Here is a 14,128-nt window from a genome sequence, read left to right on the forward strand (position 1 = left end):
GACTTCACCGTCTCTTGGGAAAACACTAAGTGTCTCCCTATTGGCTGATCTGGTGCCACCGGCAACTAAATTAAAGAAACACAACTATGAAGAGTGCCACAAATGTTTCTATTGGAAACCTGCTGGATCTTGAAAATGGGTCCCAGATTTTTGGGATTGTAATTTCTTCTAAATTTTCATTATCCACTAAGTCGATAGGATGATTGTTTTGTCTTTATACTTACAAAAGGACACTCAATCCTCAGGCATAAAGCATGAAGATTCCCATCTCAATGGGTTTCCACCCATTTATATTGACCTGGGTGTGGTAGTCACCACTGTTGTATTATATTGTATATACTGCACTGCATACGAGGGTATTACGGTAAGGCCCCTGTACTGCAGGTACGGGGGTAGATCCCTGCCTGTGGCTCCGCCCAGTAGTATAAATGTGTGTGCTCTCCGAACTGCAGCCATTTCGGCAGCAGCTGTAGGAGGCCACACATCTCTGTGTAATAAAGCCTCGATTACTCTCTATTCTCGTCTCGTCATAATTGATAGTGCATCAATTTATTACACAGAGATTTTACAAAGATGGATCTCCGCATCAAGCCGGATCTCCTGCAGCTGCATCCTCAAGCAGACAACTCCAAAAAGGACTTCGCACATTGGCTAGCTTGCTTTGAAGCATACATCGGATCTGCGACCGACCCAATCCCAAAAGCACAGAAGCTCCAGATTCTGTACACGCGGCTGAGCTCCAATGTCTTTCCCCTCATCCAGGACGCGCCTACCTACGCAGAGGCCATGGTGCTACTGAAGGAGAACTACGCTCAGCAGACCAACAAGATCTATGCCAGGCACCTCCTGTCCACGCGGCACCAACTTCCCGGTGAGTCAGTGGAAGATTTCTGGCGTGCCCTGCTCGGTGAGAGACTGTGATTGCCAGGCCGTTTCGGCCGCTGAATATTCTAACCTACTAATGAGAGACACGTTCATTACGGGCATAGGGTTGGCCTACATCCGCCAGCGCCTCTTAGAAAGGGCTACGCTTGACCTCGCGGCGACCAAGAAACTAGCGCTCTCACTCACAGTCGCCTCATGCAACGTATAGGCGTATGCCCCTGACCGCACGGCCCACCAAACCCCTCAACCTAACCTACAACAAGGAGAAGTGTGTGTTCAACACAAACCGATTAGCCATCCTCGGCTATGTGGTTCAGAATGAAGTTCTAGGGCACGGCCCCGATCGCATGCGTCCCCACATGGATCTCCCCCTTCCCCACTGCTCCAAGGCCCTCAAACGATGCCTGGGATTCTTTTTGTACTACGCCCAGTGGGTCCCTAACTATGCGGACAAGGCCCGCTCACTCATCCACTCTACCGGTTTCCCACTGACGGCCGAGGCTCACCAGGACTTCAACCGTATCAAGGCCAAGGCCGCGATGTATGCAGTCGACGAGACGCTCCCCTTCCAAGTCGAGTGCGATGCATCAGACGTCGCTCTGGCCGCCACCCTCAACCAGGCAGGCAGGCCCGTGGCATTCTTTTCCCGCACCCTCCATGCCTCCGAAATTCAGCACTCCTACGTCGAAAAGGAGGCCCAAGCTATCGTCGAAGCTGTGCGGCACTGGAGGCATTACCTGGCCGGCAGGAGATTCACTCTCCTCACAGACCAACAGTCGATTGCCTTCATGTTTAACAACACAAAGCAGGGTAAGATCTAAAATGATAAGATCTTGTGGTGGAGGATCGAGCTCTCCGCCTTTAATTACGAGATTTTGTATCGCCCCGGTAAGCTCAACGAGCCCCCCGATGCCCTATCTCAAGGTACTTGTGCCAGCGCACAAGTGGACCAACTCCGGACCCTGCACGATGATGTCTGTCACCCAGGACTCACCCGCTTTTATCACTTCATTAAGGCCCGCAATCTGCCCTACTCCATCAAGGAAGTCAGGGCTATAACCAGGGACTGCCAGGTCTGCGCGGAGTGTAAACCGCACTTCTACCGGCCAGACCGAGCGTACGTGGTGAAGGCCTCCCGCCCCTTTGAATGCCTCAGCGTGGACTTTAAAGGGCCCCTCCCCTTCACCGACCGCAACACGTATTTTCTCAATGTGGTCGGCGAATATTCCAGATTCCCCTTCGGTAGCACAGTAGCATTGTGGATAGCACAATTGTTTCACAGCTCCAGGGTCACAGGTTCGATTCCGGCTTGGGTCACTGTTTGTGCGGAGTCTGCACATCCTCCCCATGTGTGCGTGGGTTTCCTCCGGGTGCTCCGGTTTCCTCCCACAGTCCAAAGATGTGCAGGTTAGGTGGATTGGCCATGATAAATTGCCCTTAGTGTCCAAAATTGCCCTTCGTGTTGGGTGGGTTTACTGGGTTACGGGGATCGGGTGGAGATGTTGGCCCTGGGTAGGGTGCTCTTTCCAAGAGCCGGTGCAGTCTCGATGGGCCGAATGGCCTCCTTCTGCACTGTAAATTCTATGTTAATCTATGTATGTTAATCCCATGCCCCGATATGACGTCTGCCACCGTCATCAAAGCCCTCAACACCACCTTCGCTCTGTTCGGTTTCCCCGCCTACGTCCACAACGACCGGAGATCCTCATTTATGAGCGATGAGCTGCGCCAGTACCTGCTCAACAGGGGCATTGCCTCGAGAAGGACGACCAGCTACAACCCCCGGGGAAACGGGCAGGTGGAGCGGGAGAATGGGACGGTCTGGAAGGCCGTCCAACTGGCCCTACGGTCCAGAAATCTCACGGCCTCCCGCTGGCAGGAGATCCTCCCCGACGTACTTCACTCCATTCGGTCACTCCTGTGCACGGCGACTAATGAAACCCCCCATGAAAGTCTCCTTGCCTTCCCCAGGAAGTCCACCCCCGGGGTTTCGCTCCCAACGTGGCTGGCAGCTCCAGGACCCGTTCTCCTCCGCAAACACGTACGGCTCCACAAGGCGGACCCGTTGGTTGAGAGGGTACAGCTACTCCATGCAAACCCGCAGTACGCCTATGTAGCGTACCCCGACGGCCGCCAAGACACAGTCTCCCTCAGGGACTTGGCACCAGCTGGGTCCCCCCCCCCCCCCTCTGTCCCGGTGCCACCCTCCCTTCCTCCAGCGCACCCCACCACAGCCCCCGCTCCAGGACAATCGGTCCTCCCCTTGGTCCCACCCAGGGATGAAGAGGATGTCGACACGCTCCTGGAGTCACCGACGACCGAGCCGACGCCTGACTCGCCACCAGTACTGCGGCGCTCTCAACGACGGATCAAGGCGCCCGACCGTCTAAATTTGTAACCTTCTCTGAAATTTTAATGACAACCTGTATGTAAATAGTTTTCCACCCCCCCCCCGCTGGACTCATTTTTAACAGGGGGTTATTGTGGTAGTCACCACTGTTGTATTATATTGTATATACTGCACTGCATACGAGGGTATTACGGTAAGTCTCCTGTACTACAGGTACGGGGGTAGATCCCTGCCTGCTGGCTCCGCCCAGTAGGCGGAGTATAAATGTGTTTGCTCTCCGAACTGCAGCCATTTCGGCAGCAGCTGTAGGAGGCCACACATCTCTGTGTAATAAAGCCTCGATTACTCTCTACTCTCGTCTCGTCGTAATTGATAGTGCATCACCGGGGTTTCTGGGGTGTTTACTGAAGGATACAGAGCGATTGCAATAAGCATATGTAAAGCATAACCATGTACATTTGGGGGTAGTAGTAATCTCATCCTTGGTTCACCAGAAAATCTCCCATTTTGAAAGGCATCTGGAGCACTAGGAATTGGGCTTGAAATTCACCCAATGAGTGAGATCTGGCTATGCAGGGAGCACAACAAATGGATCCTGTTGGGGTTGCATGTAGACTCCTGGGGTGGGGAGTGGGTCCCTCATTCAAATACACTTGGTGCTTGCTCGAGGCACCTGCAACAGAAAAGGGTGAGGTAAGCTGAGAACCAGCACCCTGCCCTTGCTGCACAATCCCTACCCCACTAGCACTCTGCCCCTCTGCCATTGCACACTCACCTGTCGCCTACATTCAGTGACAATACTTGGTCTTGAAAGGGTTTCATACCGGCAACAGACACCATCTCTCTGGTGGCACTGCCATTCAAAAGTACTGTCAGCCACTGATTGGCCGGCATCTCCCGGCAGGCAGGACTTCCCTCCCTGGAATCTTTGATCCTGGGGAAATATCGCCAGAAAGTCTCTTGGTGGCACTTGGTCAGGCTTTCCTTAAAAGAGGTGTCATGAGGCTATCACTGGGTATCAATCAGCCGAATGATACCCCCGTAATCTCCATTAAATACTGCTGTCTATGGGGGAAAGCACAAGGCGTATCAAGAAAGTAAGTCCCACTATTATCTCATTTTCTCTTCCTGCACCTAATGATGCACTAAGGCAGACTTTAGTCAGTTATGTCATGATATGCCATGGTACAAACACACATACATACTGATGGACAGATCAACGGACTAATCAACACACACACAACACCACAGCCAATCACAGACAAGAGCATACACAGTACAAAACAGGGAACACGACACTTCCCGGGCATTCCAGCAGGAGACAGCTCAGGGCACAGAGCTCACAGCAAGCCACTCAGACATCCACCATGTGCTGAGTGCCACTCCAAGATAGTATTAGGAATAGGTCCACAGATTCTAGGGTTATGATCGAACCTCAGTAACCAGTTTACCACTGTAAATAAATGTTAGTAATAAAACTGAGTTGTACCATTCGCAACCGTGTTGGTTCGTCTGTGTAGCAGAGTACCCTACACATCAAGTTAATCAGTTCAGAATCATTCAGTGCATTTGAGGAATATTTTGCCTACCCAGTGCCTTGGCACAGAGGAGTGGGGTGAGGGAATGAAATCAGTCCTGTTGTTCTGATAAAGAATTCAATAGACTTGTCAAAAACGATCCCCCTTCGATATAAACATGCTGGATTTCCCTTACTCTTGCTTTGTCATGATTTCCTCCCCCGGGATATTTACCGCAGTAGCTGTCAAGGCCCATATAATTTTGATTTCCATGTGATTTCCAACTCCTGTTGTACTTTGGGACATTTGAGACTGGTGTCCGGCGGCAGCAGGATGGAACCTGTACCAACCGCTTGCCATGGAGGACTCCCATATGAAGCAGGGAGAGGTGACATTCAGTTCATCATTCTATACTGTTCTCTGATCCAAATCTTAGAAGTGAAAGGCTAGCCTGCTGACTTGCTATCAATAATACAGCAACAACAAGCGATTAGGAAGGCAAATGGAAGGTTAATGTTTATTGCCAGGGGAATGAAATATAAAAGTGGGGAGGTTGGGGCAGCACGATGGTGCAGTGGGTTGGCCCTGTTGCCTCACGGCGCCGAGGTCCGAGGTTCAATCCCGGCTCTGGGTCACTGTCCGTGTGGAGTTTGCACATCCTCCCCGTGTTTGCGTGGGTTTCACCCCCACACCCCAAAGATGTGCAGGCTAGGTGGATTGGCCACGCTAAATTGCCCTTTAATTGGAAAAAATGAATTGGGTACTCTAAATTTATTTATAAAAAAATATAGAAGTGGGGAGGTTTTACTGCAGCTCTACATGACGTTGGTGAGATGACATCTGGAGTGCTGTGCACGTTGTTGGCCTCATTTGAAAAGGGGTATAAATGTTTCAGAAGCAGTTCGGAGAAGGCGCGCTGAACTCCTTCCTCGGATGGAGAGCTTACCTTCTGAAGAAAGGTTGAACATGTTGGGCCTGTACCCATTGGAGTTTAGAAGACTGAGTGGTGACTTTATTGAAACATATAAGATCCTGAGGAAACTTAACAAAGTGGGTACCAGGAGAATGTTTCCTCTTGGGGGAAAGCCCAGAATTAGGGGACACAGTTTAAAAACAAGAGGTTCCTCTTTTAGGATGGAGGTGAGGGTAATTCGTTCTCTCAAGAATGTGGTTAGTGTGGTATTATCAGGTATTGCGGTACCTAAGAGGCTGATGACCATTGGTTAAACCTAGGAGTTTACCATTGGCTGTTGATACGTAGCTCCGCCCTAACAGGCGAAGTATAAGAACCGGTGCCGTCCCAGCAGCCTTCACTTTCTGCTGGGGAACAAGTTCTAGTCAATTAAAGCCTTCAGTTATGAAATCACTTCGTCTTGAGTGTAATTCATCGTGCATCAGTTAGTCTGTGCAATTCTCTCCCCCAGAAAGTAGTAGAGGCTGGGTCATTGAATTTATTCAAAGCTGAGTTTGACTGATTTTTGGTAGACAAGGGAGTCAAGAGTAATGGGTAGCAGGCAGAAAAGAGGAGTTGAGGCCACAATCAGATCAGCCATGATGTCATTGAATGGAAGATCAAGCTTGAAGGGCCAAATGACCTACTCCTCTCTCAAGCCTTATGTTCCTCTGTTCCGATAAAAATCACAACTCTTGATTTATTTAATTATTATGTGGGTTCTCTCTGAGTTTCCCAAGAAAACGACTTCTATTTAAATGTACTTTTCCATTAATAGAGAAATTTATTTTTACTTTGAAGACCCATACATCCAGGCCAGATACTACAGATCGCCAGAGATCCTCTTAGGCTTGCCTTTCTGTGAAAAGCTGGATATGTGGTCCCTCGGTTGTGTGCTGGCTGAGCTCCGTCTTGGTCGCCCTTTGTATCCTGGTAAAAACCAATACGATCAGATCAGAATCATCATTGAAACTCAAGGACAACCCCAAGATCATCTGCTCAATCAAGCAAGTAAAGCTCATCTTTTCTTCAAAAGGAACTCCTGTCCTCAATCAGGTCGCCATTGGCAACTCAAGTCACTGTCTGAGTGCCAAATGAAGATGTTTGCAGAGCCTTTGGAGCCAAGAAGACATACTTTGAAATCACTCGATGAACTTGAAACATTCAGCATCATCCAAACTTTGTTCCCAAATGGTGAAGATATAGCCGAGTTCCATGATCGCAACAGCATGGTAGGTCTTGTGAAGAGAATGCTGAACTTTGATCCCAAAAATCGCATTTCTCCAAGAACTGCTTTAAGGCATCCATTCATCACTATGGAGCAACTGGAGAAGAACTATAAACACACAAAGTATTTTGAGCTGTCTGTTCAAGGCCTTGGTGCTGCTCTGAATTATTTTAGAGCTGAAAATAACAGAAATAATTCTCACCTGCTTCAAGAGTCCCACAACGCAAATACTGTGCATCATGACAGTATGCAGGACCAACCCAATTACAGTGCTGCATTTGTACAAACAGTAATCGACAAAAGGGACAACTTCACTGTTGGAAAGTCAGGAAAAATGCATGGGCATATGACACCATGTGGGGAAACTATCAGTCTAGTCCACCAATCCTTCACTCCATACACACGGGATGCCAGATACCTCCCTTATCCATATCAAGAAAATTGTCACCAGATATCCTGGTGCGTACACAGGCATGCAGCAGGATCAACACCAGGAAATCTTACCAACCTACATTCATCTCACCTATCAAGGCCAAATCATTCTTTTGGCAATGTAAGCCCACTTGATCAGACGTCCGATAAGAACAGAATCACTAATAAGCTCTCAACTGTCTTCCCATCAATGAAAGAAGGTCAAGAGAATGAGGACAACAAATTAAAAAAATATTCTTCAAGATCGTCTGTAACAGTGGTATGTGTCTAGGAATCTGTAAACTGTTGAAAGACCATTAATATCATTTACTAGGAATTGCTAACAATGATTAATTTCCGCACAAATTAAATTTGTTGGTTAATTAATGATGGGAGTCAGAAAGTATATTTTTGAATGAAAGAGTGTAATTAATTATATTAATAATCATTTACTAATAATTATTCTAAATATGTTTTCTAAAAGAATAAAGTACAAAATGTCTTTTTAATGATTATATAACTTTTTATTGTACTAACTAGATGCAATGCTTTTTAACCATTGCAGTAAAAAGATTAACACTAAGAATGACTGAAAATCACTGGGACATTCCTTGTTACTTTTTTGTTACACTGGGGTCTCTGCTCTTCTCCAACAGGAAAAAGAGGACAAGAAAGTTCAAATAAAGGAAACAGCAGCAGTACATCCGAACAATCATTGTTCAAAATCAAATCATTGTCCACTAAAGAAATCTAACACACATCTCAAGAGGAGTGCCATGAAGGCCTTGATTCAGAGAGAAAACGTGGGGGCAATGTTGGGATTCGCAAGCCCAATTGACAAAGACAGCTCTTATGCTGGGACAAAGCAGCACTTGAAACCTGAAGTGCACCTGCACGAACAGCAGAACACTGTTTCAACAAGGCTGCGTATGTCAAACCTGAGAAATACCAAAAAGACACCATTCCTCATAGTACCTGAGCAGGAACAGCTAAGAAGTGACTATGCTAAAGAAGTTGTAAAGAATGGTAAGAATTATAATGCCGGCTTTCAGGAATTCAAGCACTGTATTGTTCTTTAGAAAATATAGTGAGTCCCATTTCTTCCGAATTATCTGCCAGAGTTGGGGCTGGAATATTGGGAGATGGGCTCAATTCTGGGGCGTGAACATTCCGAGGATCAGAGTCATTATTAATTACCCTAGTAGTGGGTCTGCTGTCAGGTTGGTGGCCAGGGAATGGAGCAAGGGCACCTGGGAGGCGGCCTACGTTCTGGCCCAAATTAGCAGCATTACATTTGTAAGTCAATGATTTATGAGAAACTGTGCCAACATTCAAAGGTCCACATTTTGAAGGGCAGCGAGAAGCCTGGAACCCAGGACAGGGCGGGCAGGTGACATGATTTTAACACATCACATATTTATGTAATGAGGTAGAAACCCCCCCCCCCCACACCGCCATGCTCAGCTCACAGTCTTCTGAACTACTTCGAACATAAGCTCACAGTGGACCCTATCCCCACCTCCTTTGATCTGGTCTGATACCCAACAGGGGCTGAACTTTGGCTGCCTTACTAAAAGTTGGAAGACTTATCAGAGCAGGCTCTTAATGCACCTGCAATCATCTAAATTGCCTCATTAATAGGAGTGGGCGAGTCCTGAGGCATATTTCCTCCCATGCCTTGAGAGAAATGGCAGAGGGAAGAATGAAAGTGAGGTTGAAATCTCCAGCCTCGATGCTCAGTAGCCATTTTGTTTGCTGTCCTATCCACCCCCCCACCCCAATTTTGTTCTGAACTGCGGCAAGATAATTCCAGCCTTGGACCGGGATTTCCCCCACTGCGTGTTTTCCCCCGGCAAACGGGTGTCACCATTGGCTGAACTCTACTGCGTTTTGCATGGCTCGCCAGCCGCGCAGTCTGGGTTTCCGCTGTGGGGGTGGGGCACCTTCGTTGGGACTGGAACATCCCACCAGCAGAAAGGGCCAGAAAATCTCACCCTGGTCTTTACTGAAGATAGCTGGAACACAAAGGTCTGATAGTTACGTTAACAGCTGGGCAGATCCCTAGTTAGACTCCATCAGGAGTACTGAATTGCTGTCAGGGTACTGCACCTCAGAAAGGTGACTTTAGAGGTGGTGCAGACCAGATTCATTATGAGGCCAGCTCATCTAGACTAGTCTGGTATTCCTTCAATATAGAAAATTAAGGGTGACCAAAATAAGAAGTGTAAATGATTAAAAGATTTGCGAGGGTAGATAGAGAGAAACTATTTCCTTTTTTGGGATACTTTAGAACTAGAAGAAATAATCTGCAAACCAGAGCTAGATTGTTCAGGGGCAATGGCAGAAACTCTCCTTTATACAAAGGAAAGTGGAAATCTGGAGCTTCCCATGAAACTATTACAGTTATGTCAATTGTAAATTTCAAAACTGAGGTTGATAGATTTTTCTTCGGCAAGGATATTAAGGGTTGCATTACCAAGGCAGATGGAATTTATAGATTAGTCATGATCTTATTGTGGGGGCAACACGGTTGCACAGCGGTTAGCACTGCTGCCTCAGTGCCCGAGACCCGGGTTCAATTTCGACCTCGGGTGACGTGTGGAGTTTGCTCGTTCTACCCGTGCCTGTGTGGGTTTCCTCCGGGTGCTCTGGCTTCCTCCCACAGTCCAAAGATGTGCAGGTTGGGTAGATTGGTCATGCTAAATTGCCCCTAAGTGTCCAAAGTTTAGGTGGGGTTACTGGATAGGGCGGGGGATTGGGACTGGGTAGGGTGCACTTTTGGAGGATCGGTGCAGACTCGATGGGACGAATGGCCCATCAATGATTCTATTCTATTGAATGGCGGAACAGACTTGAGGTGTTGAATGGCCTATTCCAGTTCCTGTTGACTCCATTCTATGCCACACACATAAGGCTAAAAGGCAAGTTATGTCCCTTATCCTCAAAACTATATTACTCATTCCATTCGTGTGCATGATGGAGGTTCCATCATCAATCTTTATCCTTCAATTGCAATCAATCTCATAACTCAGTTAGGGCAGCACGATGGCGCAGTGGTTCGATCCCGGTCCCGGGTCACTGTCTGTGTAGTGTTTGTACATTCTCCCTATGTTTGCGTGGGCCTCGCCCACCCACAACCCAAAAGATGTGGAGGGTAGGTGGATTTGGTCACGCTAAATTGCCCTTTAATTGGAAAAAAAAATAATTGGGTCCTCTAAATTTAAGAACAAAGAACAAAGAAAAGTACACCACAAATTTAATTTTTAAAAATGTTATAATTCAGTTCTTGATCCTTCTACTCTGTTTCCAAACTTAATGGTGCATTAAAGCAAACCTTTGTCCGTTTCAAAGCTAGCAATTCCTGGTACTAGTCACTAGTTTGTCGCCAGGGGCTTATAGCTTGAAAGGCGCTACTCCATATCGGACATGGCTGACCAGGAGTTTCTCCCACTCTTATCGCCAGCCATCAGCATATTTGGAAGGATTTGCAGTTTGACACTCAGCCTGTTTGACTGAACCCACCTCCCTTGCTGGTGGGACCCAAATCTGGAGCTCTGGCTCAGAGGCAGGGACCCTAGCCACTGTGCCACAAGACCGTCCCAGTTCATGATCCTACAGGTAGGTTTCTGTTTTTGTAATGCCTTTGTTACCTCTATGCATGTGTTTTCCAACAAACTCCTGGATGGTCTTCCATGATCTATTCTACGGAAGCCTGAGGTGATCCAAAACCCTGCAAGCTATTCCTAACTTGCTCTCATTCCTATTATATAGCTCTGCCCCGTGCTCACTGATCAACATTGGCACCTGGTTACGCAATGACTTGATTTTAAAATTCTCACTCCGTTTTCAAATCCTTTCATGGCCTCACCCCTCTCTACTGCTGCAAACTCCAGCCACATAACCTTCTGAGGCAGCTCAGTCCTTGAATTCTGGCCTATTGAGCATCCTCGATTCTAATCATTTCAGATTGGCTGTATCTACAACCACCAAGGCCCTGAGCTCTGGAATTTCTTCCCTAAACCTCTCTATCTCTCTTTAGAGTGCTCCTTAAAACTTACTTTTTTGGCCAAACCTTTTGTCATCTGCCTCTGTGCCACATTTTGCCCTAGAAGACTCCTGTTAAAGGTGCTAGATAAATGTAACAGTGTTGTTGTGAGCTTGGCCCTGCTGATGATTCTCTTGCCTCTGAACCAGTGAACTGTGAGTTCTCACTCATTGGGAAGTCTCACTCTCGGGCTGGAGTGCTGGTACTGGAGATGTTTTGCATTTTAGTCAGATAATACATTAAACTATTGCATAAATGCCTGTTTCAGGAATTCATGTGCATGCTAATTAACTCGTGGGCACAAATTGAATGCAATGAATTCTCTAAATGTCCTGGCCAATTTTCTTTGCCAAAAACACTAAGATGAGACTAACGAGTCCTTTATATGATTTTGCATTTTGGAGTCTATGTGCACAAAACAGAAATCACTTCAGAGTAAGTCATTATGTGAAAATATCTTTGAGAGATATTTTACAACGCCACCAAAAAAACATTTTGGGCGGGATACTCCGTAGCCGGGTGCAGAAATCGGGATTGGCGATCGGACAGAGAATGGCTTCCGACGCCAGATTCGGGGCAGGTGCCGGTTTGACTCTGGTTCGTGGTGGACTGCCCCCTCCAAATCGGCATCATGGGGCCGCACGCTGCGCGCAGTCGCAAGGCCGTTTCCGCGTCATCAGCCAGCCCACCCACAATGCTCTGCCCCCAATGGGCCGAGTTCCCAACGGCGCGGGCCACGTGTGGTCCCAGCGATCGGGAACCTGGCGTGCCGGCTGCGGACAGTATCTAGCGCCGCCACACTCGTCCGGGATCCATGCCGCTGGCCAGCGGGCTGCTGCTTCTGCTGGGGGGAATGGTGGGCGGTGTCCAGGGGCTGGACTCTGGGACTGGGTGGGCGGGTCAGTATTCGAGCATGACCGGCGCCATGTTTTCCAGCGTGACTAGTGCAGCTCGTAAATCCTGCGCATGCGCGGCCCGGGACCTGGCGATTCTCCCACCATTATCCGCACGATCTGTAGGTGTTCCACATGGCACCGGTGCTAGCCCCTCACTGGTACCAGAATTGGTGAGGGTGTCCACCGATTTTCCCGTTGTGAATCACACGGATTCTCCGTTGGCGCCGGCACTTGGCTTCAGGAACGGAGAATTCCACCCTTTATTTTTCTCATCATTGACATTCAGGATTCTAAGAGCAGAATTTGACCCACCACCGTCAGCGGTTTTGTTGGTGCAGGATGAGAGGAATATCCCCCGAATAGGTTAGCTGTTGGATTCCCACTCACCACAACTTCTCCACAATTTCACACTAGGACAGGCCAGGCCTAGGCTGGCCGGCCTGCCCTTGCCACAGTTGAGGCCCTTAAGTGACAAATTATTGACCACTTAAGAGCCATTTGCCTCCCAGCCTCAATTTTTAGGCTGGTGGAAGGAATCCTGGGGTATGGGGAAGCCTGAAAATAAACCAGGTTCAGGCCTCATGAGTGAAGCGCGCAAGGGCAGGGACAGAGTGGGGGGAATTGCCTCAATCAGCAGACCACTTTTAACATCAGCCTCCCTCATGAAAGGTCTGGTGACCGCAGGTCCTCACCCGACCTCTCCACCGACATCCCAATATCCCTCAGTCCACTCCAACAAACTCCCAGACCTCACCTATCCTCCCTGCCGAAGCTCCCCAAAGGTTTCCTGGCACTTGACTCCTGGGATGTAGGGTGGGATTCTCTCTTGCGTGCCCGTTCCGCTACCACAGCTAGCGAGGACGGAGAATTTGATGCTCAGCCAAATCTCCCATTCACTGCGGCGGGACTGGAGAATCCCGCTGCTGTTGATGCACTATCAATTACGACGAGACGAGAGTAGTGTTATGGGAGAGGCGTTTTCAGAACCCCAACATGGCGTTCAACCAACCTCCCCCTTCAATGTATTGTTGCTTTTCCAAGCACACGGCTTGTTCTCCAGGAGTGGGATTACAATTATGGACACGTGGCTTTTTAAACACAAAACAATGTTTATTCCATGAACTCAACTTAACCTTTGAAATAAACATTGGATCACTTAACACCTTTGGATCACTTACTTCAAAGATAACCCAAAAAATGATACAACACTAAATAATCCTTCAGTTATTCCTTTCAACAGCCAAGAGACTTAATACCTTTAAATAGAAACACATCAGGTTAAAGGCATTACTTTTATGAGTTTAAATCACCCAAATGATCCAGAGATAGTCTTTCATGGCAGAGATCACAGCAGATCCAGCTCACCACAGACACACCCAAGCTCTTTTCCTCAAAACTGAAACCAAACTGCAAAATGGCTGATCTAAAACCCAGCTCCACCCACACTCTGACATCACTGCATTTCTTAAAGGTACATTGCGTAAACATCCATTTCTTAAAGGCACTCTCACATGACACCTCCCCCCCAAAGAAAAAAAAATAAACCATCAACTTCAAGATGGTTTCATTTTTCACTTTTGCACCATCCACTAAGAAATGTACACAGTAAATATATCTTTTCGGTTTAAAAAAAAACAACACACGCAAACAGGTATAATAATATAGTCCATTTTTCTTTGTTCTTCCTCCAACCAAAATCCTTCTCGATTGACAGTCTCTTTGAACAAAGTCTCTGCATGATCCATCCATTCCACTACTCCTCGGCATTTCTCTTTAGAATCAGATATTTTTGTTCAATCTTGCAATTCTCCAATACAGGAGCATTGGTGATCGCAGCTTTCAGG

General features: G+C 47.6%; 1 protein-coding gene across 1 annotated transcript in view; it reads left to right on the plus strand.

Moving 5' to 3' along the window:
• Window positions 1-14,128, plus strand: part of LOC140407866 (uncharacterized) — a 53,002-nt gene that overhangs the window by 9,575 nt on the left and 29,299 nt on the right. The window contains exons 2-3 of the mRNA XM_072495087.1: window positions 6,506-7,623; window positions 8,000-8,369. Coding sequence (XP_072351188.1) covers window positions 6,506-7,623; window positions 8,000-8,369 — 1,488 coding nt within the window. The remainder of the gene's footprint in view (window positions 1-6,505; window positions 7,624-7,999; window positions 8,370-14,128) is intronic.

The sequence above is a fragment of the Scyliorhinus torazame genome, chromosome 2 (genome assembly GCF_047496885.1).
Source record: "Scyliorhinus torazame isolate Kashiwa2021f chromosome 2, sScyTor2.1, whole genome shotgun sequence".
NCBI lineage: Eukaryota > Metazoa > Chordata > Chondrichthyes > Carcharhiniformes > Scyliorhinidae > Scyliorhinus > Scyliorhinus torazame.